The sequence below is a fragment of the Mixophyes fleayi genome, chromosome 6, assembly GCF_038048845.1.
Source record: "Mixophyes fleayi isolate aMixFle1 chromosome 6, aMixFle1.hap1, whole genome shotgun sequence".
Lineage (NCBI taxonomy): Eukaryota > Metazoa > Chordata > Amphibia > Anura > Limnodynastidae > Mixophyes > Mixophyes fleayi.
In genome coordinates, this window is record NC_134407.1 from 62,503,199 (window position 1) to 62,529,796 (window position 26,598).

Sequence of the window (26,598 nt, forward strand, 5' to 3'; positions counted from 1 at the left end):
CTATTCACACGTTTAATCTATCAGGTGGATTCAGTAAACCGCATTCCGCCAAGTGGAGATGACATGGAAGATCCAGTTTTTCTGAAGCAGATTGTTCACTCCAAACATTTAATTGAATTGTCCTGCTGCATCGGATGATGCACAAAATAGTATGTACAGGCTGAAAAATCTGCTTTAGGAATCAGATTTTGAAGGTTTTCCCATTAGGCAATGGCCAGTGAAAACAAAAGCACACCCAGATATCAGAATCCGATTTGTTTTTACTATATTTAGTACATGGAGAGTAGCCGTCATGCACCCACTATGAATCAAGACTTGATGCAGACGTGTTCATGGGAGTAGTGTGCACACAGCAATGTATCAGATTGCTTATGCTGTTGCAACAGGCTAGGAATACTGTTCTTTACAACATGGAACACTTTAAATTAATAATTCTCCATGCAAGATTGCAGTAGCAGGTACTGCATTAATTTAGTGTAGTTGAGGGACCAGCTTATTTCTAAGTATTTTCCAAAATGTTTTTTTTTTACTAAGAAACATTGTTAAACTTCAAGTTCACTCACCTTTACATTGTAATAACAGGTCTCACCTGTGCAGCATCAGTCTCTGCTGTCCTTCCTTTCCCACTGCAGGCTCTAATCCTAGACCTATTGTATCAGCATCACAGCAAGGGATATGTAGTAGTGAATGTATTCTTTCACAGATAGATGGGAAAAATAGAACAAGAAATGTGCTTGTCCTGTACAGAGCTAGAAACAGGTGGGTGTGGGCTCAGATGCATCTTAAAATGTGAGCTTGGCACCTGAATGGTTAAACTGTCACTAAAATTTTTTTGATTTTTTTTCCATACAAAGTGATGTATTCACAGCTCCTAATTCCACATTTTTTCAATACCTCTGAGGTTTAATTTAACAGACTTGCCCATGGACTATATACATTGAATAAAATGTACCACTCAAAGAATTTATTTACATATTTTATTTCAGAGTTAAAAAAATAAATAAGTACAGGTTATAAAAAGACACAGTAGAAACTCATTACCTAAAGAGTAGCTGCATCTATACAAACCAATCATTCACAAAAGCAGGCAAGCTTGTATATTGGACTAAACATAAAATGCTTTACAAAATGAATATATAAAAGAAGACAGCAGGGCTGGTAAATGCACCATTCATCATCAGTATCACCATCTGTGTACTTACACAAGTACTAAGTGACTTCACTTTCACCCCAACACGGTATCTTGGCAAGTTGAAACAAATGCTTCATAAGCGAGGGTAGACAACCTCTGGAACCCTCCCCCCCCCACAACTACTACTTTAATTATTCCAAACCAGTCATGACATGATTATACTAGCAGTAAAGCAACTACTTGACCACCAAGAAGTATTTGTCCTTGTTCTATAGATTTGAATACAGTAATTTCATTGAAAAGCAGTAGACGAGCAGGAAAAAAAAAAATCCAACAAAATGTCAATCTCAAAATACACATTTTGAGTACAGATGTACTGCACAATCACTGTTGACTGCCCCATGGAAATTAACAATGTAATCAAGCCAAGCTTCGTCATCACATACAGACCAAAATTTCAGCACTGCAAAGTCCACTTCATCTGGAGCAAAATATTGACCAACATGGCATTAAGAGCACTGCCGCTGTGATAGAGGTTTACGTGCCAACAAAGCTGGTAGGTGTTTAGTTTCAATTAAGTGAGATGCTTTATCTTTAAGGCTGTGACTAATGTTCTCTTTCTCCTCTGCTGGCAACTGCATCTTAAAGAAGCACGGTCTGCATACGGAGTGATACTTGTCAGCCCCTCCGATCACTTCCACCTGCAGGAAAGAAAGAATTGTATGGTATGAGAGGCAAAGCTGCAAGTACAAAATATACTATTGGTGTGAGCTTGGTCTGCACTCTACAGCATTCACACACCAGAGACCTCTTCAACATAGTTTTCCAGATGGAGTAGGCAGACTGGGACTGAGTTCTAGAACCAAGGTACAATTGGTTGACCAAGCCCAGACTACATTTACAGGCCAGATTGCATTACATCATTAAACAGTGGCTATTACTGACCGTTACCAAGTAGAAGCATAAATACTTTAACAGAAGGGTGAATCACCCAACATGACTGATTGAAAGTCTTGAAGTAAAATTAACCGTTTAAAGGACCAGACTGTAGCACTTTGAGCTGCTGCAATGAAATTCCTGACAATAGTCAACTTACCTCTTTTTCTGACCCTAATCGCTTGGTGTAGGAGGCCTCTCGATAACACTCCATGCACACTGCATTCAGCTTTACCACACTCTCTGCCAGTGGCACCAAATTGAGGATGTCACCAAAGGCCTAAGAATAAAGTGGCATGATTAAAATTAACAGAAGCCTAGGTAGAGAGAGAGACTACCATGTAACATTTCTATACACATTCTTCCATGTGTCAAGTCCTGTAAATGCTTTATTGTTTTGTAGATGTATCTGCACTGAGGCAGCTGTCACTGTTTACTTTGCAGTGCTGTAATTCAGCGGATAAATTTAATATACATATGATATCTCACATACACAGGTGTGGCATGGATTATCTAGACTACTTTGGAATTTCTGGAAAGAGGTTGCCATAGTTTGGAGTACCATACCCCAAATATACTGATTTAAATTACCAATGTCCTTCCCCAAACTAACCCAGGGAATCCCCACCTTGTGTAGAAATGCTTCTCACATTGACTGTAGGAGGTGCTCGATAATAAAGTCTGTATTATGACATTACCAAGCAGTAAGTTACTTTCCCCCCTCCCTTTCTACAGATTCTCTGATAAAGATTGCTGCATACAGACACTTTATTACATACAAGTTTGTATTCAAAAACTTCTTACCCTCCTTTCCCCATAACAGGTAGACTACATGCTGCACTCAGAGAGAGTAAATAGGTAGCAAGCTAGATGGGAGACAATGGAAGCTAAAATATGGAAAACAGTGTGAAGATGGATTTCACTAGTGAATTATATGGTTGGACATGAGAAATATATTATTATTAATTTTTATTTATAGGGCGCCACAAAGTATCCGTAGCGCCGTACAAGGACAAACAATGGCACAGTACAAGGTGAAACAGCACAGTACAAGTAACAGTAAGCACTATAACTCTGGGGGCTCAGGTACAGCATGAGGGAGGGGAAAAGTGAGTATAGGTAGGCCCAAGAGGGTAGGCACTGATGACAGGTTGAGAGTCACTGAGGGGAGCGGAGAGGAGACAGAGGGCAGAAGGACCGAGAGGAGGTGAGCTGAGTAGCTGGAGAGCGCAGTTAAAAGTGATGGAAACAGGAGGTAGGAGAGTCCTGCTCAAAAGAGCGAACAATCTAAAGCAGGCCTGTCCAACCTGCGGCCCTCCAGGTGTTGTGAAACTACAAGCCCCAGCATGCTTTGCTGGTAGACAACCAGTTGATGGCTGGAAGGGCATGCTGGGACTTGTAGTTTCTCAAACATCTGGAGGGCCGCAGGTTGGACAGGCCTGATCTAAAGGGAGGGGAAGACAGACAGACACATGGATGAGACTGAGAGAAGGGAGAAATGGAGACGGAGTCGAGGAAGGCGGAGAAGGGATGAGAAAGAGGTAGCCGACCGGTGGGAGTTTAGGCATGAGACTGGAAGGCTTTAAGTAAAAGGTGGGTTTTTAATGTTCGTTTGAAAGAGGACAGATTAGGGGAAGTTCTGATGGAGCGGGGGAGCTTGCTCCAATGGAGGGGAGCGGTGCAGGAGAAGTCTTGGATACGTGCGTGAGAGGAGGTAATCAGAGGGGAAGAGGCGACGATCGTTGGACGATCGCAGTGGGCGGGAGGGAGTGTGAATAGAGATAAGGTTAGAGATGTAGGGAGCAGTGGAGTTGTAGTATACTAGCATGAATAGCATTTTGAAAATTGATCATATCTGGGACAGGAGGAATCAATCTGGTTATGCTAGAAGTCTCTCAGATGATGATTCCCGGTCCGATACAGACATGTGCGCTTAGCCTGGAGATACAATTAAGGGGTGGCAATTTTGTGACCTGAATCAATATTCATGGAAAGGCAGCATAGCAAGTCATCAGTGCCTCATTATTTGTCATGAAGTACCTCAGTGAGGTCTATGGTTTCTAGTGCTTCATTATGCTATGATTATGAATACTGGATCATCCCACAAAATGGCCATCTCAACTGCAGGTAGCTGCTTGTCTCATATCCTACCCACCTTCCTCTGGAATGTGCCATCCAAAGCAGCAACAATTACAGTTTTGCCTCTATTGGCCATGTCTTCACAGAATTCAACCACGTCTGGGAACTGCAAGGAGGAAATTCCTCTTAGTGATTGTGAATATAACCCACAAAATGTTAGCCTTCCCATATAGTACGTATATACTTACAAATTGCCCTTCGTCAATTCCTATTACAGAATGGGTCAGTGCCTCTGTAAACACATCTGCCAGACTGCAGGCAGAAAATGCAGACATTGTGTACCTATGGGGACAAACAGATATTACCAAGGATAAATGATTGGCATTAAAGTCATACATAAAAGACTTGTGTAAACAAAACAAAAATGTAATTTTGAATTCAATGTTAAAGGCCATTTTGTTGCGTTACCAATTTAAAGTCTTCAGTTCAGGAATAATAGAGACTTTATAAAGTTGCACTTAAATTAAAAGAGTAAGCCGTATAATACAAAAGATTGGACTATCTTGCAGTCAACCACTATGGTAGCACCATGTAAACACAAATACTTAGAAACCACAACATGCAATGCTGCACAATTGAAGTGGTAAGAAAGATGGCCATCGCTTTCCTGTGACATCCAGAGTCTAATGTACACCAACAGATTTTTATTGAACTCATGAACAGATATATTATATAAAAAGGAAATTCAGTTCTTGGAAATTAGTTTAAAAAAAACAAACAAAAAAAACCACCACCCAAGGCAGTTTCTTCCATGATGCAAAGCGAGAACCATGCTATAACTGACTGCAGGAAATAACTGTCATGCAGCATTAGTAGAGTGAAAGAAAATAAAGCAAACAAAACTAAACAGTCTGTGTGGCCCAAGTTCGCTGATTGGTGGAAGATGACTTGAGTCATGTCAGCCCTATTCTTCCTGCAATTAGGACTGCAGCACAGCGCTGCCAGCACCAGGAGCAGGATCTCCCTAATAACACTTTCTACAGAAGGTGTAGAAGTTAAAAATGAATGCATTCCTTACCGGTCATGAGTAGCCAATTGTTCCTTGCTGTAACGAGTGTCTTTAGCATACTTTATAACCATACACTTGTACTGTGCTATTTGAAACCGGCGTACTCTACGTATCAATTCTGTACTGCAAGCAAACAAAAAATAAAATAAATAATCAAAGAGCACAGAATAAATATTTAAGTCAAGATATCCTCTTCCATATCATAATTTAGGAAAGAATTAAGCTCACCTTTTTCCTGAAAACATGGGTCCAAATATCACCTGAAAAACAAACATTTAAGAATTGTCAATTCCCTTGAGAATCATAGTATAGGCAAATCAGCCAACAGTCCAGACTTTCTGGGAACAGTTCCAGTTTTTGACACCTGACAAGAACATGGTCTGACCTAAAATAGGTGAGGTTGGTTGATGTGGGAGTGTTTATTGTATCAAATTTCAATCAAGAATGTTGGCAGGTATGCAACTGTGATTGGTACTTCTATTTAGACACTTGGGAGTATAGTTCCAATTCTACTCATAACAATATAACAAGTGGAATAAGGCTGTTATTTTTGTGTTGCTTTTTTTTTCCCTACCTCTTGTTGCAGTTTCGTTGGGAGTTTTAATTTTTAACACTACATTTATATTTGGAGCCTGTGGTGGAATAGATGTCCCACCCAGTCAGAAGAAAAAGGTCAACACTACAGCTATTCATATATATATATACACACAGGTATTCCTCACTTAACGACCGAGTTCCGTTCCTACGACTAGGTCGTTAAGCGAATTGGTCGCTAAGTGAGTACAGTACTGTTATATGCACCTACATGTATTGTAATCATTTTTATTGATTCTGAATGAAGAAATAGACTAAAGAAAACTGTATTTTGTTAGTTTGCTTTACATTACATAACACTGCATAACAGAAAATAAACATGTGTACAGTAAAGCTCTACAAACAGCAGCAATTATAACAATGAGGACCCAGGGAGAACCTGGTCGTAACTCCGAGTGGTCATTAAATGGGTAGGTTGTTAAGTGAGGAATACCTGTATATACACACACATATATATATACATACATAATGTGCAGTTACAATCCAGTATATACTTATATATTTTCTGTGTTTTTCCATTAGGAAGAAAAGCAATCTAATCCAGCAGTCCCTATTTCTGTTTGTAAAGATCCCATTGTGGGAGCTGCCTCTATTTATGTTTGTATAGGTCCCCTTGTTCATTGGCTTGCTATTCATTTCAGTCCAAGCTCCTTACCCTGACTTACAAAGCTCTTATCAACACTTCTCCCCCTTACATCAGACCTTGTCTCGAGGTACATACCTACCTGGCCACTCCGCTCTGCCTCTTACCTCCACCCATGGTTGCCTACAAGACTTCTTCCCCTAATCTTTGGGACTTCCTACCCTATCTCATTCTACTCTCCCACAACCATCAGTCCTTCAAATGCTCACTCGAAACTCACCTTTTCATGCTCACCTATCCTACCTATTGTATTAATCACCTCCTCTTCTCCCATTTGGTCCTACTGTCTCTCACCACCCCTCCCTCTGGAATGTAAGCCCTCACAGGCAGGGTTCTCTCTACCTATTTTCCCACATTTGTCTGACTCCTCATTCATCTTTTGCTGCAATCTGTGCGAGTCCCCATAGCATTACTCACACTCATCTGTGCTACTTATATGTATTACCTCATTTGTTACTTGCGCCTGTATCCAGCACTACAGAATCTGTGGCACCTTATAATTAAATAATAATAATAGTGAAAGCAGCCCCTATTTCTATTTGTATTGATCCCATTGTGAGAGCCTTCACTCTTTTCTGTCAATGTCAGCACTTATTACGCACTATATCACCACTGTATTTATTACACAGCACTTACATATTACAGTCATACGTTTTATTGTAAATATTTATTATTTCCTCCCGCTCCCGCCTTCAGCACACAATCGGAAGTCTATGGTAATCCAGCCATACTGTCCCCATGTTACCCCGTGTGCCCTATGACATATACTGCTTTACCCCCCCACAATAATGCGATGTATAGTCACCTGGATCTGTCCGCGGACCTTCCTGGGGGAGCCAGGTAACACATCGGCTACATCCAGGCAGTTCATGTCTGCAGAGCTGGCGGGACATACAACTACAGGACGGCGCGATTCAAACTCTCCGGCGTCCGAGGCCAACACTCAGCCAATCAGCGACCCGCACAGTTTCTCGCCCACCAACTTTCAGCCAACCATTAACAAAGCTAGACTAGGTCCCGCCCAGACCAGAGCGTGCGTAGGAGTGATTGACAGGCAACTGACAGCTGGCTTTTGCCGCCAAATGGACAAGTATTAAATATATCGTATAATGCTCTGACTTTAAAATCTGTATGTTATGGTCATTAATGCGGTTGGCCAATGAGCGCCCACATAACAATAGCTGTCAGTAGTGCCCATCTGTGGAAGTCAGTTGTGGAAATAAATGCTTTTACATAAAAAAAATACTACAAATACAAATGAAAATAACAGCTGAAGGTGTGACACCAATGCATTTATACCATACTTGCCAACTCTCCCTGAATGTCAGGGAGACTCCCTGAAATAGGGGTGATCTCCCTCACTCCCTGAAGAGTCTGGCATTCTCCCTGATGCTGAGCCAGTACAAGACGTGGTTGGCTTTGCCATCTGTGGCATGATGACACAGTTCAGAAATTGTGTCCTATGTCCATGTATCAATGCCTCTGCAGGTGGCCATTTTCATGGAGACTAAGATTTAATCAAAGACTGACAGGTAAGACAACATGACTTCAGAAATGGAGACAGAAATGTAAAAGACACTTCAGCCTCTAGAGATTCATTAGCTGCTTTTCTTTAAAGCATAGTTGCCTACTCTCCTGGAATGTCCGGGAGACTCCCACATTTCTGGTAGACCTCCCAGGAGAGTAGGGCAACCTCCCGGTTCTCGCCCCTGCAATAGATAGGTGGCGGGGGGGGGGTAATGATGCAAATATTGCGTCATTGTTAGCCCCTGTAATTGGCCACAATTGTGACAATCGTTTAGGGATGGATCCAAAATGGTACACGTCGTCAAGGCCCGCCCCCACACGCCCACCTCTCCCGGGATCTCCCTGAAGTCAACGAGGAAGAGTTGGCAAGTATGATTTATACACCTCCATAAGACTGACCTCACAAGAATCTTCACAGTGTATTATAGGAGTGGTGTATATCCAACCCAATAATCTGTGATCTGCATCTTACCTATTGCTACCTGTAGTCTTTAAATTGCCTATTGTGTGCCCTATTACTAATTCCGCATGAGGACTGCTGCTGAATGTTTTGTGAGCACGTCTGCACAATATAAAGTTGACGCAAACAGAGAAACACATTGATGTAGTTCTACCCCTTCAGAGACTTAAAAGACAAAGCTGTCATTTAACTGCAATACTGTCCAATTATAACTATGAATGAGGATCAATGACCAAGCCTCTACTCAGTTTAATGCTGTCCTATTTATTCTGTATACACTGAATATACGTAGTGGAGCATTTGTTTCCCAAGTGTGTCCATCTACCCTCATTACAAAGAACTGGAAGGTTTAGATTAATATTCTAATATATAGAGAAATATATTCAAACAGATCTCTTCTGCAGTATATTACCTGTAATAGAGAATAACAAAGGACTCAGCTAAATTATAGTTTATACATTACTTGTTTTTTCATGTTATAGTAAATTAACAGATATATCTGTACATTGTTACAACATTCATACTGGTATTATCGTATAATTGTTTAGATTGTATTGTATAATTCCAGTTTTTCTAAGACCACAGTATGCATTATGTATGCAATTCTATTCATTTTATTGAATTAAGACACTAAAAAGTGTAGGTTTGCCAGAATGAAAAAGGTGTTACAAACAGGAGTATTCAGATATACAAGTTTAGTGACTCAGGCAGTAGTATAATTTTCTGACGGCCACAATATATTCATCATCTACATTTACATTTTTTATCAGCTGTCTCCATGACAGGTTGGATCTCTTTACCATTGTCTGTGTTCCATGGCTCTTCAGGGAAGGGTAGACACACCCTTCCCCCCTCTATGTTTAATATAATGCCTGCTCCAAATAGTTCTCCTCTCTGGAGAACAATCATCATCATCATCACCATTTATTTATATAGCACCACTGATTCCGCAGTGCTGTACAGAGAACTCATTCACATCAGTCCCTGCCCCATCGGAGCTTACAGTCTAAATTCCCTAACATACACACAGACAGAGAGACGGACTAGGTCAATTTTGATAACAGCCAATTAACCTACTAGTATGTTTTTGGAGTGTGGGAGGAAACTGGAGCACCCAGAGGAAACCCACACAAACATTGGGAGAACATACAAACTCCACACAGATAAGGCCATGGTCAGGAATTTAACTCATGACCCCAGCACTGTGAGGCAGAAGTGCTAACCACTAGCTCACCGTGAACTATTGTCCTGACTTACTTTAACTAACACCCACCATGTAAATATCTCCCGTACTGTGACCAACCCCCTACACCTTTATACCCTGTTTCCATCCTCTTAAAACCCTAACATTCTTTTATATATATATATATATATATATATATATATATATATATTAAACATCTGTAGTGTATGATGATGTTAGTTTTAGTCAAGCCTAATGTACTTACTGCTCCTTGCATATACTCAGACATTTCATAAAAACTGGACCTTTTTACTTTCTGTAAGATTCCTGTTGAATTTAAATTCCCGGTTTGTAGTCAAGAACTTATTTAATTGGTGCCAGCTTATAGAAATGACTATCATTGCCTAAATACCCACATATCTACCATATCAAGTCCTCTATCTGATAACATGACATAAAAATCCATAAGCTATTCAGTATAAGTAATGTTCATGCATAAAACCACAAAGATGTTAAAAGTTTAAAAATGTCTTTTAAAGATCGTATCAGTATTCCTTTAGTGGAATGTCTTATTGTTATAATTGTTTTTTCATTCATCTCTTCAAAATTGCTCAGAAGGCTGGCTAAAAAGGTCCCATTAAGTAGATTTACATAACAAAATCATAGTTCTGTTGAAAAGCATCAGCAGAATAAAACAGGCAACAGCAGGAGTAGAAAGCCAGGATGCTCAATCCCTCCTGGAGAGGACACATGCAACCAAGTGTAGATCATTCTCCTGCACCAAGTGTAGATCATTCTCCAGCACTGGTCTCACTTGTTGTGTGAACCACGGTTTTGTTGGGAAACTTTTGTTGCAAAAGCGATAAAAGTATGAGGTCCCAGTCTCCAGATTGCTTTTCTTGGTGTTAAAAATTCTTGCCATGTTTTTATGAAAATGCTGGAAAATGAAAAGATGAGAAATTTGCTTGATGTAGATAGCTTACATACTTTAATATTCCTTAGTACTGACTAGACATAGCTGATGTATAATGTGGCACCATTAGTATGCAGTATGTGATAGCATTTACATTATGATGATCAATATGTGATGGACATTGGGCTCCATGTCATGGCAATGAGGCTACATAATATACTGGACAACTGGGACTAATGTGCATATTGCTCCATTTTTTTTATACCATTCCATAGGCAAACCGAGGGGGGGGGGATCCAGTGCCTGGAAACCCTCTTTCAAGCCTGGGGGACTGTATAATTGAGGTGGCTGGGCCCTGCCCCCGCTTCACACGGCTCTGCTTGAAAAGGAAGAGCTGTGTGCACCTAACAGTAGTGCATGCAGCATTGCCCATGTATATTATGAGGATAGGAAGAGTTGGAGAGCAGCCAAGCACTGTCTAAAATTATAGCCACGCCCCTATGCATGCTTGTCACGCCCACTGGCAGCATGGTGTGGAAACCTCCCCTCTACAAATCCTGCATTTGCCCCTGCATTCATGTTAAGTGTACACTTCCAGTGCACTAGGAATATACTATGTTTTCATGGTACACATGCTAAGGGGCCAATTCAATATGGCCACGTTATTCTAGGAATAACGCGGCCTGCACACTAATACCGTTACTACGGTAAAAATGCGCAGTGTTACCATTAGTATGGTATTGTTAACGCTGACTTTTGCTCACAGCCCTCGGGCCTCGAGCAAACATCCAGGTTAAAAATACTGTATTAATGGTAATACAATTAGCACCGCGTTATTCCTACACTAGTGTGGCTGAATTGAGTCGGCCCCTAAGGGGGAATTCAATTCCTCCCGAAGTACCGCCGCACAAAAGACATTACTGTTATTACGGTAATATTAACCCGGCTTTCTGCTCGTAGCTCAGGGAGCTGCGAGCAAAAAGCCGGCATTAGAACTGCCGTAATAACGGTAATTACGCGCACTATTACCCTAATAATGGTAATGCGCAGGCCGCGTTACTTTTAACAGTAACGCCGCCAATTGAATTCCCCCCTAAGTGTTCACTTTTATGGTACATTGCATTAACCCGTACCCACCTAAGTTTGACTGAGATATCACACTGTAAAGAAAACCAAATTCATTTAGCAAGTCTTATCTTCATTTTCACTTATTATATATATTTACAAGTCTTTCTAAAATAATTGCTATATTGTGCGGGCTGACATCAGGGCTGGATTAAGGGAACGGAGGCCCCTGGGCTAAGGGAGCCTCCATTCCCCCGTGAGGGCCCCCCGTGATACCTCCTTCTCCGGCGCGATGTACGCTCTTTACTGAGGAGATCAATACTGCTGCTGAGCACTTTCAAGGGCCCCCTGGATGCCATAGGCCCCTGGGCTGTAGCCCAGTTAGCCCTATGGTTAATCCGGCCCTGGCTGACATAACAGTTTTCCTTCACTGCTGACATTTTACAGAGCAGCACTTGTGGTTTCTGTCATTTTACCTTCTTTTTTTAACCCAGGAATCACATTGATGAGATTTTAATAAAATAAAAGTAAACATATTTTGGTTGGTATGTCTTACAGCAAAAGATGGTTTTACAAAATAATCAAATATGATTGGTGTTTGGTTGCTATTACCCAATGAATTTGTAAAACAGGTTTACAGGGGACAACTTTATCAGCAGAGAACCTATTTTTTAAGGTGACCATGTCCAGTTTAGCATTTTAGAAATTTTTCATGATCCCTGCCAATGTTTTGTTTCATTATATCTTAATTTGTGCCAGTAGACAAAATTAATAAAGATTTGTGGTTTCACAGCCCATTTGTGAATTGGATGGCTTTTTCTGGCCATAGAGTCGTACATTTTGTCAAAATGGTTAAATATCACTAAGTGGGCGGCCCCAAACTAGCAAAAATGCCAGAGAATAATCGACTCAAATTTAACATTATTTTTAGGGATGCCTGTAATTTTGGTCAGTAGATGACTACTAAATGCACTAGCCAGCACCATGTGATCTGGCCTGAGTGCTTAACGTCTGGAACACTCCACTTTTGCCACTCAAAGGGGTGGTTAGATTGGAAATGTATCTTACCGTTCTGCACACAGACATATATAACCACCTTCACATATTGCTTGATGCTGAAAAACAAAGCTTTTGTGATTTTTTTTTGCATATGTATAAGATTCCCACCTTCTGCACAGCTGAGATGACTCACACTTTCACACGGTGTTCACGCCGATTGCCTACAATTATTTTAAAGGTAAAAAAGAAAGTTATAATAACACACAGACAATTTTAGAAAATACTCTAGTTGTACACAGAACAATTGCTTCTTGTTTAAGGCTGGAAACGTATAAATTGTCAGCCAAATGTATGAACGTTTTAAGAGTCTCTTCCTTATGTAGATACAAATTCAATATTATAAGTTTCTGACACTACTAGGTAAATAGAGTGGTTCACTCACATTTAAATATATCATTTCACAATTGTTATTATGAGGCTTTACAAACATTTCTAATAATTTTCTACTGTGGGTTAAATATCCCATAAGATTTTCATATGTTCCTCTTCCTTATATATCCTTTAGTTCCTCAATCATTAGCAACCACCTTATTTATTATACTGAAATATCATTTTGAATATGTTGTAATGTGTGCTATGGACAAGTATAGTATTGCAGGATTAAAGCAAGGAAGACTCACGTAAATATGTAACAATGATGACAATAACCAAGACAAAGAGGATGGTGGGGCCACAGACAAGTAGCAACAGCATGTTCCTTTTCTGGACTTGTGGGCCCACTGACGTCAGGATATGATGTAGTGCAATAAGATGCTTAGGTCCAGAATCTTTATCCTCATCATCTTCCTCGTCTTCTCCTTTTGGGGTATCATCTGTATTTCAAGGGAAAAAAATATGAAGCAGCTCTAAAAAATAATTATTTTATTTCAAGTAAGTACATTTCCTTTTCTCATATTTTAAAGACCTATTCTGTATTACTGGTATAGATACCAATGTCAGACAACGTTACCGTATTTCCCCATGTATAAGGCGCTCCCATGTATAAGACGCACCTTAATTTTGGCCCCGAAATTTGAAAAAAAAAATATTATGGTAGCTGTCAAAAAAGGCAGGGACAGTGTAATGGCCAGCTGCTCTGACTGTGATCAGAACAGCCAGGCTGCACACTCTCCCAGCAATCACTGCCACTGTGCCTCTGTCCCCCTCCTCCTGGATCCCCGCTGCCACTCTGCCTGTCCCCCACCTGCTGGATCCCCGCTGCCACTCTCTGCCTGTCCCCGCCTGCATGATCTCCGCTGCCACTCTCTGCCTGTCCCCGCCTGCATGATCTCCGCTGCCACTCTCTGCCTGTCCCCGCCTGCATGATCTCCGCTGCCACTCTCTGCCTGTCCCTGCCTGCATGATCTCCACTGCCATTCTCTGCCTGTCCCCGCCTGCATGATCTCCGCTGCCACTCTCTGCCTGTGCCCGCCTGCCACACTCTGCCTGTCCCCGCCTGCCACTCTGCCTGTCCCCGCCTGCTGGATCCCCGCCTGCCACTCAGCCTGTCCCAGCCTGCTGGATCCCCGCTGCAACTCTGCCTGTCTTCCACCTGCAGGATCCCCGCTGCCACTCTGCCTGTCTTCCACCTGCAGGATCCCCGCGGCAACTCTGCCTGCCCCGCTCCCCCCCCCCCCGCTGCTCCTGTAACGCTGCATCCCCGCTACCCCTGTATAAGACGCACCCAGGTTTTAGACCCAAAATTTTCGGGAAAAAGGTGCGTCTTATACATGGGGAAATACGGTAGTTTAGATCCCCTCCCGACATGTTTTCCTCCAAGGATGAAACTCCTCCTAGCAGCAATATCTCTCATCGCTTTAAACTGGGGGGATTAAAGGAACACCCCACCACACAAGCACTTATCCTTAAAATTTGCCAAACAAATTAGGACACATCACCAGTATTATACACGACCGCCCCCTACAATTCTGTAATACCTGGAACATATTGACATCTAATAGCCACTTAATTCTGAGTTATTAGTCAAAACAACTGCCTTTTTTCTATAATTTCCCTTTCCCTTTATCACGCGCCGGGTGTTCAGGCAGCGCACCTGACACCCGGCAGACTTACCTCTCATCGGCGCTCCGCTTCCCGCTGGGCACCGCCATCTTGGATTTGGGTCTGCGCATGCGCAGACCCGGCGATTACTCTAATTCCCCTGCTCTCTGCTGATTGGCCCTTCTCCCTGGCGGCAAGTTTAAAAGGCACCTCCTCTCTATCTTCAGTGCCTGTTCTTTGTGTTACCTCCTGGTGATTGAAGTGGCTTCCTGTTACTTTCAAGTTATTTACCTCCATTCTGGACTGCAGAGCTGACGCTCATCTTCGGACATCTCCACTACATTTGTCTTCAGAGCTGACGTTCATTCTCCTGAACTTTTACCACATAGTGGTCTGCAGAGCTGACGTTCACTCTACCGAACTCTCTGCCACATAGTGGTCTGCAGAGCTGACGCTCACTCTACCGTACTCTCCGCCACATAGTGGTCTGCAGAGCTGACGCTCACTCTACCGAACTTTCCGCCACATAGTGGTCTGCAGAGCTGACGCTCACTCTACGGAACTCTCCGCCACGTAGTGGCCTGCAGAGCTGACGCTCATCTTCGGACATCTCCACTACATTTGTCTTCAGAGCTGACGCTCATTCTCCTGAACTTTTACCACATAGTGGTCTGCAGAGCTGACGCTCACTCTACTGAACTCTCCGCCACATAGTGGCCTGCAGAGCTGACGCTCATCTCCGGACAACTCCGCTACATTTGCCTTTAGAGCTGACGCTCATTCTCCTGAACCTTACACCACATAGTGGTTTACAGAGTTACACCGATCTGCATTATCTTCATTGCCATTACTTATTGTATTGACCATCCTTCCTACGGTACTACTGCCAGTAGTCTTCCCAGGGACTTCCGTACAGTGCTCTAGTAGGGACCGCGACCTGCGAGGTAGACGCAGCTAAGCCCATACCGCTTTGCGGCGGTTCCTGGTGAACACCGTCTCCTCTTTAGACTCCGCGCCCTGTTGGAGTAGTGCCAAACTGTTCGAATCTCTTGGTATCGCTACATCTGCCGAGTCTCCTCGTAAGAACCGTGACACCCTTCTACCCTGTACTAACATTTCACTGATCCTATCTTCTCAGCCTAAACCTGCCTGTACCCTCTCCCCCGATCCCTCTCAAGCTCGATCCCAAATAAATTGTTCTATGTAATATCCAGTAATATATTGATCTACTGTATAACCTATATCTTTAATTGATACAAAGTGATTGTTTATCATTAAGAACAATTGTGTATCTGGATTCCATTCCCTATTTCACTATTCCTTTCTGTACCCCTTCCCTTATATTTTCTTGCAAAACACTTCAATAAAAATACTTTAAAGAGAAAAATAAATTGTTAGACTTGGGAGAACAGCGACAATTAATGCAATATAATTAGGCTGATACAGAACATACATATGTACTGTATACAGAATAACAGTTGAATTATTCATATCATTTGCAGTTGATCTTCACCTACTCCAAGAAAGTGGCTTTGCCTGCACTTGTTTCAGGGTCAGAAATGCACTGTATCAATACTTTTTACTTTGTATTTGTATAATTTTATCAATTGGTCATTCATGTAATAAGAAAATTACTGACATCTCACCCTCTATACTTTGTAATACAATGTCACTGGACTCCTGCACACTAGAGTTGCTTCTTGCTTTGCACTTTAGCACTTGGACATTTGTTCCAGGAGTCATTAAAATGGTGAAGTTTGCAGGTTCTTTAATATGGACTGTAAACTCCTGCACTTTTTTCTCTCCCAAGATGAGTTCATATTGAATGGGCAATGGTCCATATTTTGAGAAGCATGTTATATGCATTGTATTGTGGTGCAGGCTATTGTACTTTATTATCGGTTTTGATAGAGAGTCTGCAAAAAAGAGAAATAATGGTGATCATTAACAGTTATGGGTTCTTAGAAATTAATTTGTGGTGGACTGAAACAGTGATTTTACTGTTCGAGAAATAAGGGGTCATAATTAATGAATAAAGTAGGTGACAGTGATTTATGATTATATTTTTGTTTTGAAGTGATAACAAGATAATACATGTCAACACATATAATGAAAATAACACCAAACTTGGTAATAAATCATATAGGCAAATACAGCATTATACCAAATAAGAACATTTTTATAAGAACCACGATACCCACTGCAGACGATTACAAAACAACCCAAACTTGTTGGCAATGGCTATTTAGGCCATGAAATCTTTCCCACAGTTAATGACAGGAATGGATAGCTGAGTATGGCTAAATTGTTCCCCTAGGGATGAAGGCTTAAGAAATCATGAAATCCATGGCGATTCTGTGGATAATGTGCTTAGTGAAAACCGGAAAAAATGGACAAATATTGGAAGGCGTTCCTTAAGGTTGATGTGGGACTAGTCCTACTAAACCATTTTTTGTGTTGGATCAATACTAATCCACTACTTTCAATGGTACACCATTTACTCTTAACTTGCTATTTAAGGGTGTCCTATAACGCCAGCATTTCTTACTAGAAATTCCAGACCCGCTGATGCCGACAGATGACAAAGCATATAATGCCCCACCCCTTCCCACCGAGTAGAGAAGGTTCCTAAGGTCCATCATATTCAGTTATTGTTAGGTGCACTCAAATAAAGAGCTTTTCTAACAAATCAAATTAGGTAAGGAGTTGGAAAATATAGATCTTGTGGGTCTATTATACATTATTATGAAAAAAAAAAAAAATTCTGCCCAAGTACACCAATGTATTTAAAATGAGAACATTCTTAATTATGACATTTGAAATAAAGGTACCGTATGTCAGATATCTCTTTATTTATTATGAGTTATACAATACATAAATAAGGATGTCATTACATTGGTTGAAGACAGGAAAATGTAATAATCCAATGCATGCTTTTTTAATTACCCTTTTACTGATGTATCTAGATAGTCTGATTGGCCGTTGGACTTCTTCTATTAGTCAGAAGGTACACACCTGCTTTATTACATGGGATTAGGGAGTTTCCACCTATGTGATCTCATGATCGCAAAGCCACCCCTTCTATTGAAGTCATATGATGAAGAAATTCATCGAGAGCTGGGCTTGGCACAAGTTTTAAATTGATCTATCCATATCTGCTCTATATATCCTGTGAGCCATTCTGACCCTGCCAACAAGCGAATATTGGTCATCTTATGCTGTGGAGATAATTGCTGGGAACATACTTGGACACATTTCTAATTGTTTTTTTAAACCTTAATAAAAAGAGTTATTTTACACTATGGAAGCACCCACTTCTCTTCCCTTCACTTTTAGAGAATTGCAACTCATGATGATCGGGTGTTTAAAATGGGAATCTGCAGATCAAATAGTCCTAATCTTGGGTTTAAAAATTGGCTCAGATCGAGAACCCATACACTGGGTAAGACGTATAAATGTCTGCTAGTTCCTGGACTGACAGCCTATTTCCCCCAGACACAGTTTAAAACCCCCTGATCACTTTCCTGATTTTGTTTGATTTGCTGCCAGACTGACTGACCACACTGTCACAGACCCAATCCCGCAGCTGCAGTGAGACTCAGCAATGCGTTACAAGACATATACCACAAGGTACACCATATACGAACAGCACAATTTGAGGCTAGCACTTAGAGCAAGTACTCATCGCTTGATCAGGTTGTTGTTTTTTTGTTTTTTTTTAACAAATAAAATATTTATTGATTTTTATAAGTTTTTCAAAAGGGGTACAGAAGAAAAAAAAGGGGAAGGGTACATAAAGGGGATGGAACACAACGCTCCTGAAAGCATACAAAATCAAAACCAAATCTATCTGACTATTTGCCGTATACAGTAGACTCAACTAATATACTACATACAAACAAACAATAGCTCATTCATCAGCATCGTTAGTGGGCGAGGCTAGGGAACGTGACGGGGCTCCCTCCCCATCGGTAACATAGTTGTGCCAAGCTCTCCACTTAATCAGCGGGGACGATGTTGATGTAGAGTATGGGACACCTAAGGTTTCCATTTCAAAATTGAAGTTGATTTTAGAGATCACTTTGGCCAGGGGTGGAGGGAGAGGTTGCTTCCACGCTTGAGCGATAGCTGCTCTGGTTGCTATCAATACCTGACCTGTCACATATCTATCCCAACGTGGGAGAGCAGGTGGATAGTGTTGTAAGGAGGATCGAGTGACCAAGGACTGAGCTTATCAATTGAAAAACCTTGTTCCATAGAGGACGTACCGCAGAGCATGACCAGAATATATGGAAAATGTCACCATGTTCAGAACAATTGCACCAACATAGTGGGAATATGGAAGGCCAGATTTTATGAAGTTTGTCTGTGGTGGCGTTCGTTCTATTCAATAGTTTTACCAACATCTTTTTTATGGTTAAGGCACTTAGACATTTTAAAGGAGTTGGTAAAAATATGCTCCCAGTCTTCTTCTGACAATTCTAACTGGAGTTCTGTTTCCCATTGGATCTGAGGTTTAGACTTAGATGTAGTATTGAGGCCCAGTAAAGTATTATACCAGAGGGTAATGCTGGCTCTACTACTACCTTTAGTTAACGGGGAGTAATACCTGGCCAGGGGAGGTCCTATCGCCAGATTTCTTAACGGCGGGGAAGTTAATAGATGCCTGATTTGGAAGTATTTATAGAAGTCACCTTTGGGCAACGAGTACAGGGCACTGAGATGTGAGTAGGAGAAAAGCTCGCCCGAGTCCAGCAAGTGTCCTAAAGTCTGCATACCCCTACTGATCCATCCAGAAAGATTCAAGTCTGCTATTTGTCTGGCGACCACCTGTAATGACACACCCGTCGTGGGACACAACAGCCCCTCAGTATCCTGGCAGAGTAGATCCCACACAGTCAGGGTATCTCTAGTAAGGACCAGCAAGGTCTCCACGGGAGGTCTCTACTGACCAGGTACCCATAGAAGATCCGTCAGGGAGAATTCTGAGTTACATGCTATTTCCAAGTCTACCCAAGTTTTCACCCCCCTTGGAAGGTACCAGTCTCGAACCTGGGACAAAATGCAAGCCTCATGATATTTTGTCAAGTGAGGGAGGGCCAGTCCCCCTTGATGTTTCCCTCTACTCATACGAAGCATAGCAATGCGTGGGGGTTTGGACTTCCAAACATATGTTTTCATCAGGGAGGTCAATTTGGCTAGCAACCCCGGGGGAAAGCAAAGCGGGAGCATGCGGAATAGGTACATTAATTTAGGGAGAAGCATCATTTTAAACGCTGAGATCCTGCCTAACCAAGAGACCTCGAAGCACATCCACGACCCTATAAGCTTCAATAATTGTTGGTGCATTAGAGAAATATTATGCTGTATAATTAAGTCTAGATGAGGAGTTATTTGAATCCCAAGATAGGTAAGTCCAGTAGTTTTCCAAGAGTAAGTATATTTATCTTTTAAAGCCTGTAATCTGGCTGCTGGGACATTTATAGGGAGTACTTCTGTCTTTGAGGTATTCAGTTTATAAAGAGAAGCTCTCCCGAACTGAAACAGCAGGTCATGGATCACTGGCAGCGAGGTCTCTGGGTTAGTCACAAATAGGAGTACGTCGTCAGCGAATAAGCACACTTTATGGGATGTTCCTCTCAACTCTAGTCCTGTGCACTCTTGGTCAAGTCTTATTCGTGCCGCCAATGGTTCTATAGCCATCAAATATATAATGGGGGACATGGGGCAGGTTGTTTTTTTTCTATCGATTACTTCATGTATTTGGGAAAATAAAAAATGGGAAATTAAAGGATTTAAGTGAGTCTTTACTTCAGATAAAATATTACAACATGTGTTGTGTGTGGTTTTATTTTTTTTTACTTTTGTTAAACTACATGTTCCAGTAGACTCCAGTACTGTGAAGAAGCAAAGCTAATAACTGTGCCACCCCGTGTTCTATAAGTGCAAGCATGCTCAAGCAATCAAGGCTGCTGGGAAGAGGTGTATATAGAGATGCACTCTACTATCAGTATCTTGTGCTTTCACACCCAGGGTTGTCTTCAGGGGTGTACAGGAAGTACAGCAGTATGGGACTCTACAGCCATACGAGGCCCCGCCAGCCCTTTGCCCAAACAGATTTATTAAGGGAGGGGTGGGCTCTGCAGTGAATTAAGGAATGTAGCGGGCTTTATTACTAGGCAGCAGTTGTTCCCGAGATGTAATGGGTGGGGAAAGACATTTGCACTGAATTAAAGGATGTGGCAGTGGGCCTCTTTGAGGTAGCAAGTCACTCCCAAGATGTTTAGAGGATAAAAACAGATAGTGAGAATTGCACCTCATATAAGGATTTGTACAATATTGACAAATAAGAGCTTTTCCAGAGACAAGACTTTAAAACCTGAAACTGACCCTGGAAACTAGAGACGCACTAATAGGTCCTCTATTAATCACGGACTATATCAGTGCTATGTAAACATTTCTATAATTCTTACTTTAAATCAACACTACAAAAGTACTCTATTAAACCCAGCAAGTCTGTCAAATTTATATAGGGCAATTGATTAAAATTAAGCAGCGATCTCTTGCAAATGCAGAAAAGTGCAACACATATGAAGAAAATGAAACCGGCCACAGCTGCCAAACGCCTGCTTGGCGTGTTGAGGTTGTTGCTACTAAAGTCATTTGTAAAACACTGCAGTGCATTTCATTGTGAGCCAAAGTGAACAATGTGACAAAATGTAAAATAAAAATATTGGATAGATAATTTGGTCAATTTTGTCCAATGTCCCTTTCTACTATGGATCCTGTCCTGTCTTTTGCAAATTTGTTCCTAGTACATAACTCTCTCTCAAAACAAACCATGAGCTGAATGTTGGCTCCCCCCTTTCTGTGTTCTCACTGTATGCCCTGGTTTATATTTATACCGTACATATCAGAGGCAAGAAGAAGGATTGGAAGCCTGCGGTCAGGGGTGCATTAAAACTAGCATGGGCCCTGGGCGGTCCTCAAGCTATAGGCCCCAATCTATATTCACGTTCTTGCATACCGCGGAGCTGACTCACACACCATGCATACTGTATACACTTGATAGAGCACTGTCACAGCGTCAGGAGAGCCCGTCTGTCCTGCATGTCTATATGACCATGTAAGTCACACAAACATGCAGGATGGTGAGTAGAACCTATGCCACACAGTATAGTCTGGAGATTGTATGGATATACAATCAGGTGTCCCTGTCAAGCATTTCCTGCTTATGGAAAACTTAACATGCACAGCAAAAGCCATACTCCAAGTAATTGCAAACTCCCCAAACATTGATGAATGAGATATATAACAAGCTTCTCACCCAAAGCTCACTTTATCTCTTGTTAACATGATACTGGCAACACTGAGTAGTTTTATCTCCCTGGGCTAAAATGCCCCTGTTATAATGTGTTATTGCCAGTGATACATCGAAGCTCAGACAGCCGAAGTTGAGACAGCAGGGGAAAATGTATGCTAGCATGCCCCAGATATATACAAAATAGAGTGAAGAAAAATTACAAATAGTGGAGAATCTCATAATCAGTAGAGTTAAATATTTTTTTTCAGTTTTATTTTCTACTCATATACATGCCCAAAAGTAATTAAAGGACTTCCATCTTACCTGTAGGGATGACAGAGTTCACAGAAACCATTGTACTGCTGTGCTTTGCAGAAATTGTACTGGCAATGGCACCATCTGTAACAAAAAGAAACATGTATGAAATAAACGTAGAAAGGAGATAATAGAGACTTGGAGAAGAGGACAGACAGCAATTCAATTCAATAGAAGAAAGAGAGAGAGAGAGAGAGAGAGAGATGAGGAACAGACACTGGGATACTATCCCTCTACTCTCTTATGTCCTTGACCTTTGTCCCTATCATAGGGACAAAGGTCAAGGACATAAGAGAGTAGAGGGTTAAAACCCAAGATAGAATGAGCAAAGAAACAGGAGAGACAATTGGAGTAAAGAGATGAAACAGAGAGAGAGAGACAGGAGACAGATTAGCTAATCATCTAAAGTAAGAAGACAAAAGTTATTAAAAGGGAATAGGTGTCAGTTGAAGGTAGAACAGAGGACAATGAAGAGAAATCCAAGTAAATAGACTGTCTCACTGATGATAAATGCCGTCAGCAATCCTAAATACACCTTCATGGCTGCAGTATGTGGAGGGGATCTCTCCTTTTCTCGCTGTTTTTATGGGCACTGGTGTACTGTCACATTTACCACTAGTAAGTAATGACATCAGCCAAACACAGCTCTCACATATGGTGTGCATAGATAAAGAGTGGCCTTCCTATCTGCTTAACCTGTGTGGAAAGCAGGGCAATGAAAACAAAAAACAGATAACCTCACAAAACTGCTTCTTGGTGGAATTGCAGCTTCTATTAGGGTGATGATTATTAGTAGTTAATCATATACATAAAGTGAGTGAAGGGGTGAGATAGAACACTGGACCTTATTTTAGAAATGCCTTAGTTTTGTACCACTACAATTCAAAGTTATAAGACAGAGTCTTCCACTTCCACTGCAGAGGAGACACCTCTGCAAACTAGAGGTGTCCACATCAGTCCATGCCCCATTCGAGCTTACAGTTTAAATTTCCTAACATACACAGAGAGACTCAATTTTGATAGCAGCCAATTAACCTACCAGTATGTTTTTGGAGTGTGGGAGGAAACCGGAGCACCCGGAGGAAACCCACGCAAACACAGGGAGAACATACAAACACCACATAGATAAGGCCATGGTCGGGAATTGAACTTTCCTCTGAAGTGCGACTAGAAGATGTAAGACGCTGCACTTAAAAATATAATATGATACACAATTTTTATCAGCTCAGATCTGGAGTGGAAATGGCTGTACATCACTCCACACACCAAGGAATAGGCCTAAAAATGCACCTTTCCACCTCGTTATCTCAATTTAATAATCTCAGTTTGTAATTTGAAATCATATATTGTCCCACAAAACTAGGCACACCAGTATACCTACAGCCTACTGTACTTATAAACTGTGCCCATCAGATACCGTCTTGCTTTTTTCTTACTCTGTTTTATGCTAGAACAGTTTTGGGAAATAAAATTTTCTTAACAATGATCTATACACCTACTTGCATATTGTCATTTCTACATTATTATTTGTGTAACTTGGAGCTGAGGACACATAATAAAGGAAACCTATGTTCTAGCATCGCAGACAAAGACACATAAATAATTTATATTATAACATATGTTCTTAGAGGGGTAAGCTAAGCCAGGCTGCGTCTCGATATGTAGTGGGATTGACTGGGGGGTGGCAGCAGGGTATATCCTTCCAAAGTGTGATCTGATGATTGTATGTGAGCATCACCTGCTTAGTCCAAATGTACCTGGAAAGACCTCGTTGCCCAGGTACACCCTTCTGCTGCTGTCAAGTCCCCTTGTCAATTTCACTACATATTGCGATTACTGCCCCTATATGAGAAGCTAATAGCAATTTTGGCTTGATGAAATCCACGTTTATTTAGTCAGTGTCTACTGCTGAAAATCATCAACTGCTGCTTATGGTTGGTATTAGGATATTGAGATGGACAAAACAGATTGAGCAGTTATGGGGGACACAAGATCAAATTTTGAGCATGGAACTGTGATGGACATGAGGCTATTATCCTTGTGTCCGAGATGTGCATGCTGGGCATTACACTGTGGTGGGCATGATACTGGGTACAGTACAGTACAAACCATTACATGCTTACGGGTGTTAGGGTTTAGAATTCCGATATAAATATTCTATTTGTCCAAGGACCATAGTGGAGGTGTAAAATGGACAGTTTTATTTATTTTCATCTATAGTTAAACATTAAGATATTATTTATTTTCTATTATTATATTTTATACCGATTAGGGAAGCAGTTTAATCCTTAGATTAAATACACTAAATTATACAAGATATGTATGTCCCCTTGGTAGGAGTCTAAAATATACACCGATCAGCCACAACATTAGAACCACCTGCCTAATATTGTGTAGTTCCCTTTGTGCTGCCAAAACAGCTCTGACCCTTCGAGGCATGGACTCCACAAGACCTCTGAAGGTGTCCTGTTGTCACAGTTCGGAGATCTAGAAGTGCCCAAAGTGTTTACCCAGTTTTATCGCCACCCCCTTTGAGGTGCGAAGTCTAACGGAGAGGGAGATGTTCACCATAAGGAGTATGAATTTGGCTGCTCCCTAACCGCAAGTCGCGGTCCTATGAGAGGGTAATGGCAAAACCTAAAGGAGAGCCTAGTATATGGAGGAAATGAGGAGCAGAAGGTTTCAGGAGGTAGGAAACCCTTAGGATCCAGATGACAGTGGGAGAGATGTTCTGAAGCAGCGGCTGCTAAAGAGGTCCTGTGAAGCTGATTGCAGAACAAGCAATATGGCACTGGAGACTGTTCAACCGAATAACAAGAGAAACAGGAGCCAGGACTTGGACACGTCCAACCACGAGGAGAGACCTGAAGATCTGGCATCCTTCTAATGCAGGAGGGGACTTTTATAGAGGATCTGCAGCTGATTGGTGTCCGGAATATGGATGAATGAAAATGCCAGGTCCGTCTTCCAGAAGGGAGCAGTCAGGGAGAGAGATAGGTAAGTAATTGCCTGTCTGATCAGCGGGTCTGACTAGTGACACCTGTCGTATCTGGCACAGAGACGTTAGCAGCAGATCCTTTAAGTCCTGTAAGTTGCAAAGTGGGCCTCCACGACTCTGACTTGTTTTCCAGCACATGCCACAGATGTTCGATTGGATTGAAATCTGGGTAATTTGGAGGCCAAGTCAACACCTTGAACTCTTTGTCATGTTACTCAAACCATTTCTGAACAATTTTTGCAGTGTGGCAGAGCGCACTATCCTGCTGAAAGAGGTCACTGCCATTAGGCAATATTGTTGCCATGATAGGGTGTACTTAAGTGTCCATTGTAGGTGCTTTCTGGGGCGGACATGGGCACTCTGACCACTCTGCGGCTAGGCAGCCCCATACTCAGCAAGCTGGGATGTTCTAGGTGTTCCGACATCTTTCTATCATAGCCTGCTATAACTTTTTCAGCAATTTGTACTACAGTAGCTCTTCTGTGGGATTGGACCAGACAGGATAGCCTTCGGTCCCCGCGCGCATCAATGTATCTTGGGCGTCAGTTCACCAGTTGCCCTTCCTTGGACCACTGTTGGTAGTTACTAACCACTGCATACCCCACAAGACCTGACATTTTTGGAGATACTCTAACCCAGTCATCTACCCACCACAATTTAGCCCTTGTCAAAGTTGCTCAGATCCTTACACTTGCCCATTTTTCCTGCTTCCAACACATCAACTTCAAGAACTGAATGCTCACTTGCTTCCTAATATATCCCACCTCTTGATAGTTGTCATTGTAATGAGATAATCATTAATGATGTTATAGATGAGATGTGATTCACTTCACTTGTCAATGGTTTTAATGTTGTGACTGATCGGTGTATATTATCTATTTGTGTTAGAATGTTTAGTTTGCATATGCATCACATCCAATGGTCAAAGGGGAAAGTGGGAAATTAAAAGTGTTTGTATGGAAAAGTTAATAACTGGGCATCTGGGGGCTGTCTCGGGCTCCAGAAACTTTAGGGATTTTGATGTGTGAAAGTGTGAAATTAATCTCAGGTATATTGACATGTAGGTACAACCTCCCTGTAACTGTCAGCCAGGTAATTACTATAACTATTTCAGGTATAATGATGGGTAGGTACTTTTCCTCTATAACTTTGTGCAGTTATGGCAGGTAGGTAGTTTTTTCACTATAACTGTGTGTCAGGTATAATGACAACTAGGCACCGTCCACTATAGCAATCAGCAAGGTATAATGACAGATAGCTGCTTTCTCTCTATAATTGTCCTACAAGTAAAATGACAAGTAGGTACTTGTCCTATATAACAATATCTGGCATGGTAGGTAGG

General features: G+C 41.6%; 2 protein-coding genes across 2 annotated transcripts; both read right to left on the reverse strand.

Annotated features, from left to right (window-relative positions):
• Positions 1–957: 957 nt before the first annotated feature.
• On the reverse strand, positions 958–7,378 carry TK1 (thymidine kinase 1). The gene is made up of 7 exons (XM_075216723.1): positions 7,259–7,378; positions 5,445–5,476; positions 5,226–5,339; positions 4,396–4,489; positions 4,224–4,313; positions 2,229–2,348; positions 958–1,833 (listed from the first exon to the last, which is right to left on the reverse strand). Exons 1-7 carry the CDS (start codon positions 7,322–7,324, stop codon positions 1,642–1,644), a joined length of 708 nt encoding a protein of 235 aa, XP_075072824.1. The 5' UTR covers positions 7,325–7,378; the 3' UTR covers positions 958–1,641.
• A 1,653-nt stretch (positions 7,379–9,031) lies between these two features.
• On the reverse strand, positions 9,032–22,846 carry LOC142160282 (uncharacterized). Its single transcript, XM_075215211.1, has 6 exons — positions 22,760–22,846; positions 22,268–22,342; positions 16,287–16,556; positions 13,281–13,472; positions 12,769–12,821; positions 9,032–10,560 (listed from the first exon to the last, which is right to left on the reverse strand). Exons 1-5 carry the CDS (start codon positions 22,797–22,799, stop codon positions 12,790–12,792), a joined length of 609 nt encoding a protein of 202 aa, XP_075071312.1. The 5' UTR covers positions 22,800–22,846; the 3' UTR covers positions 9,032–10,560; positions 12,769–12,789.
• Between the last annotated feature and the right edge of the window lie 3,752 nt (positions 22,847–26,598).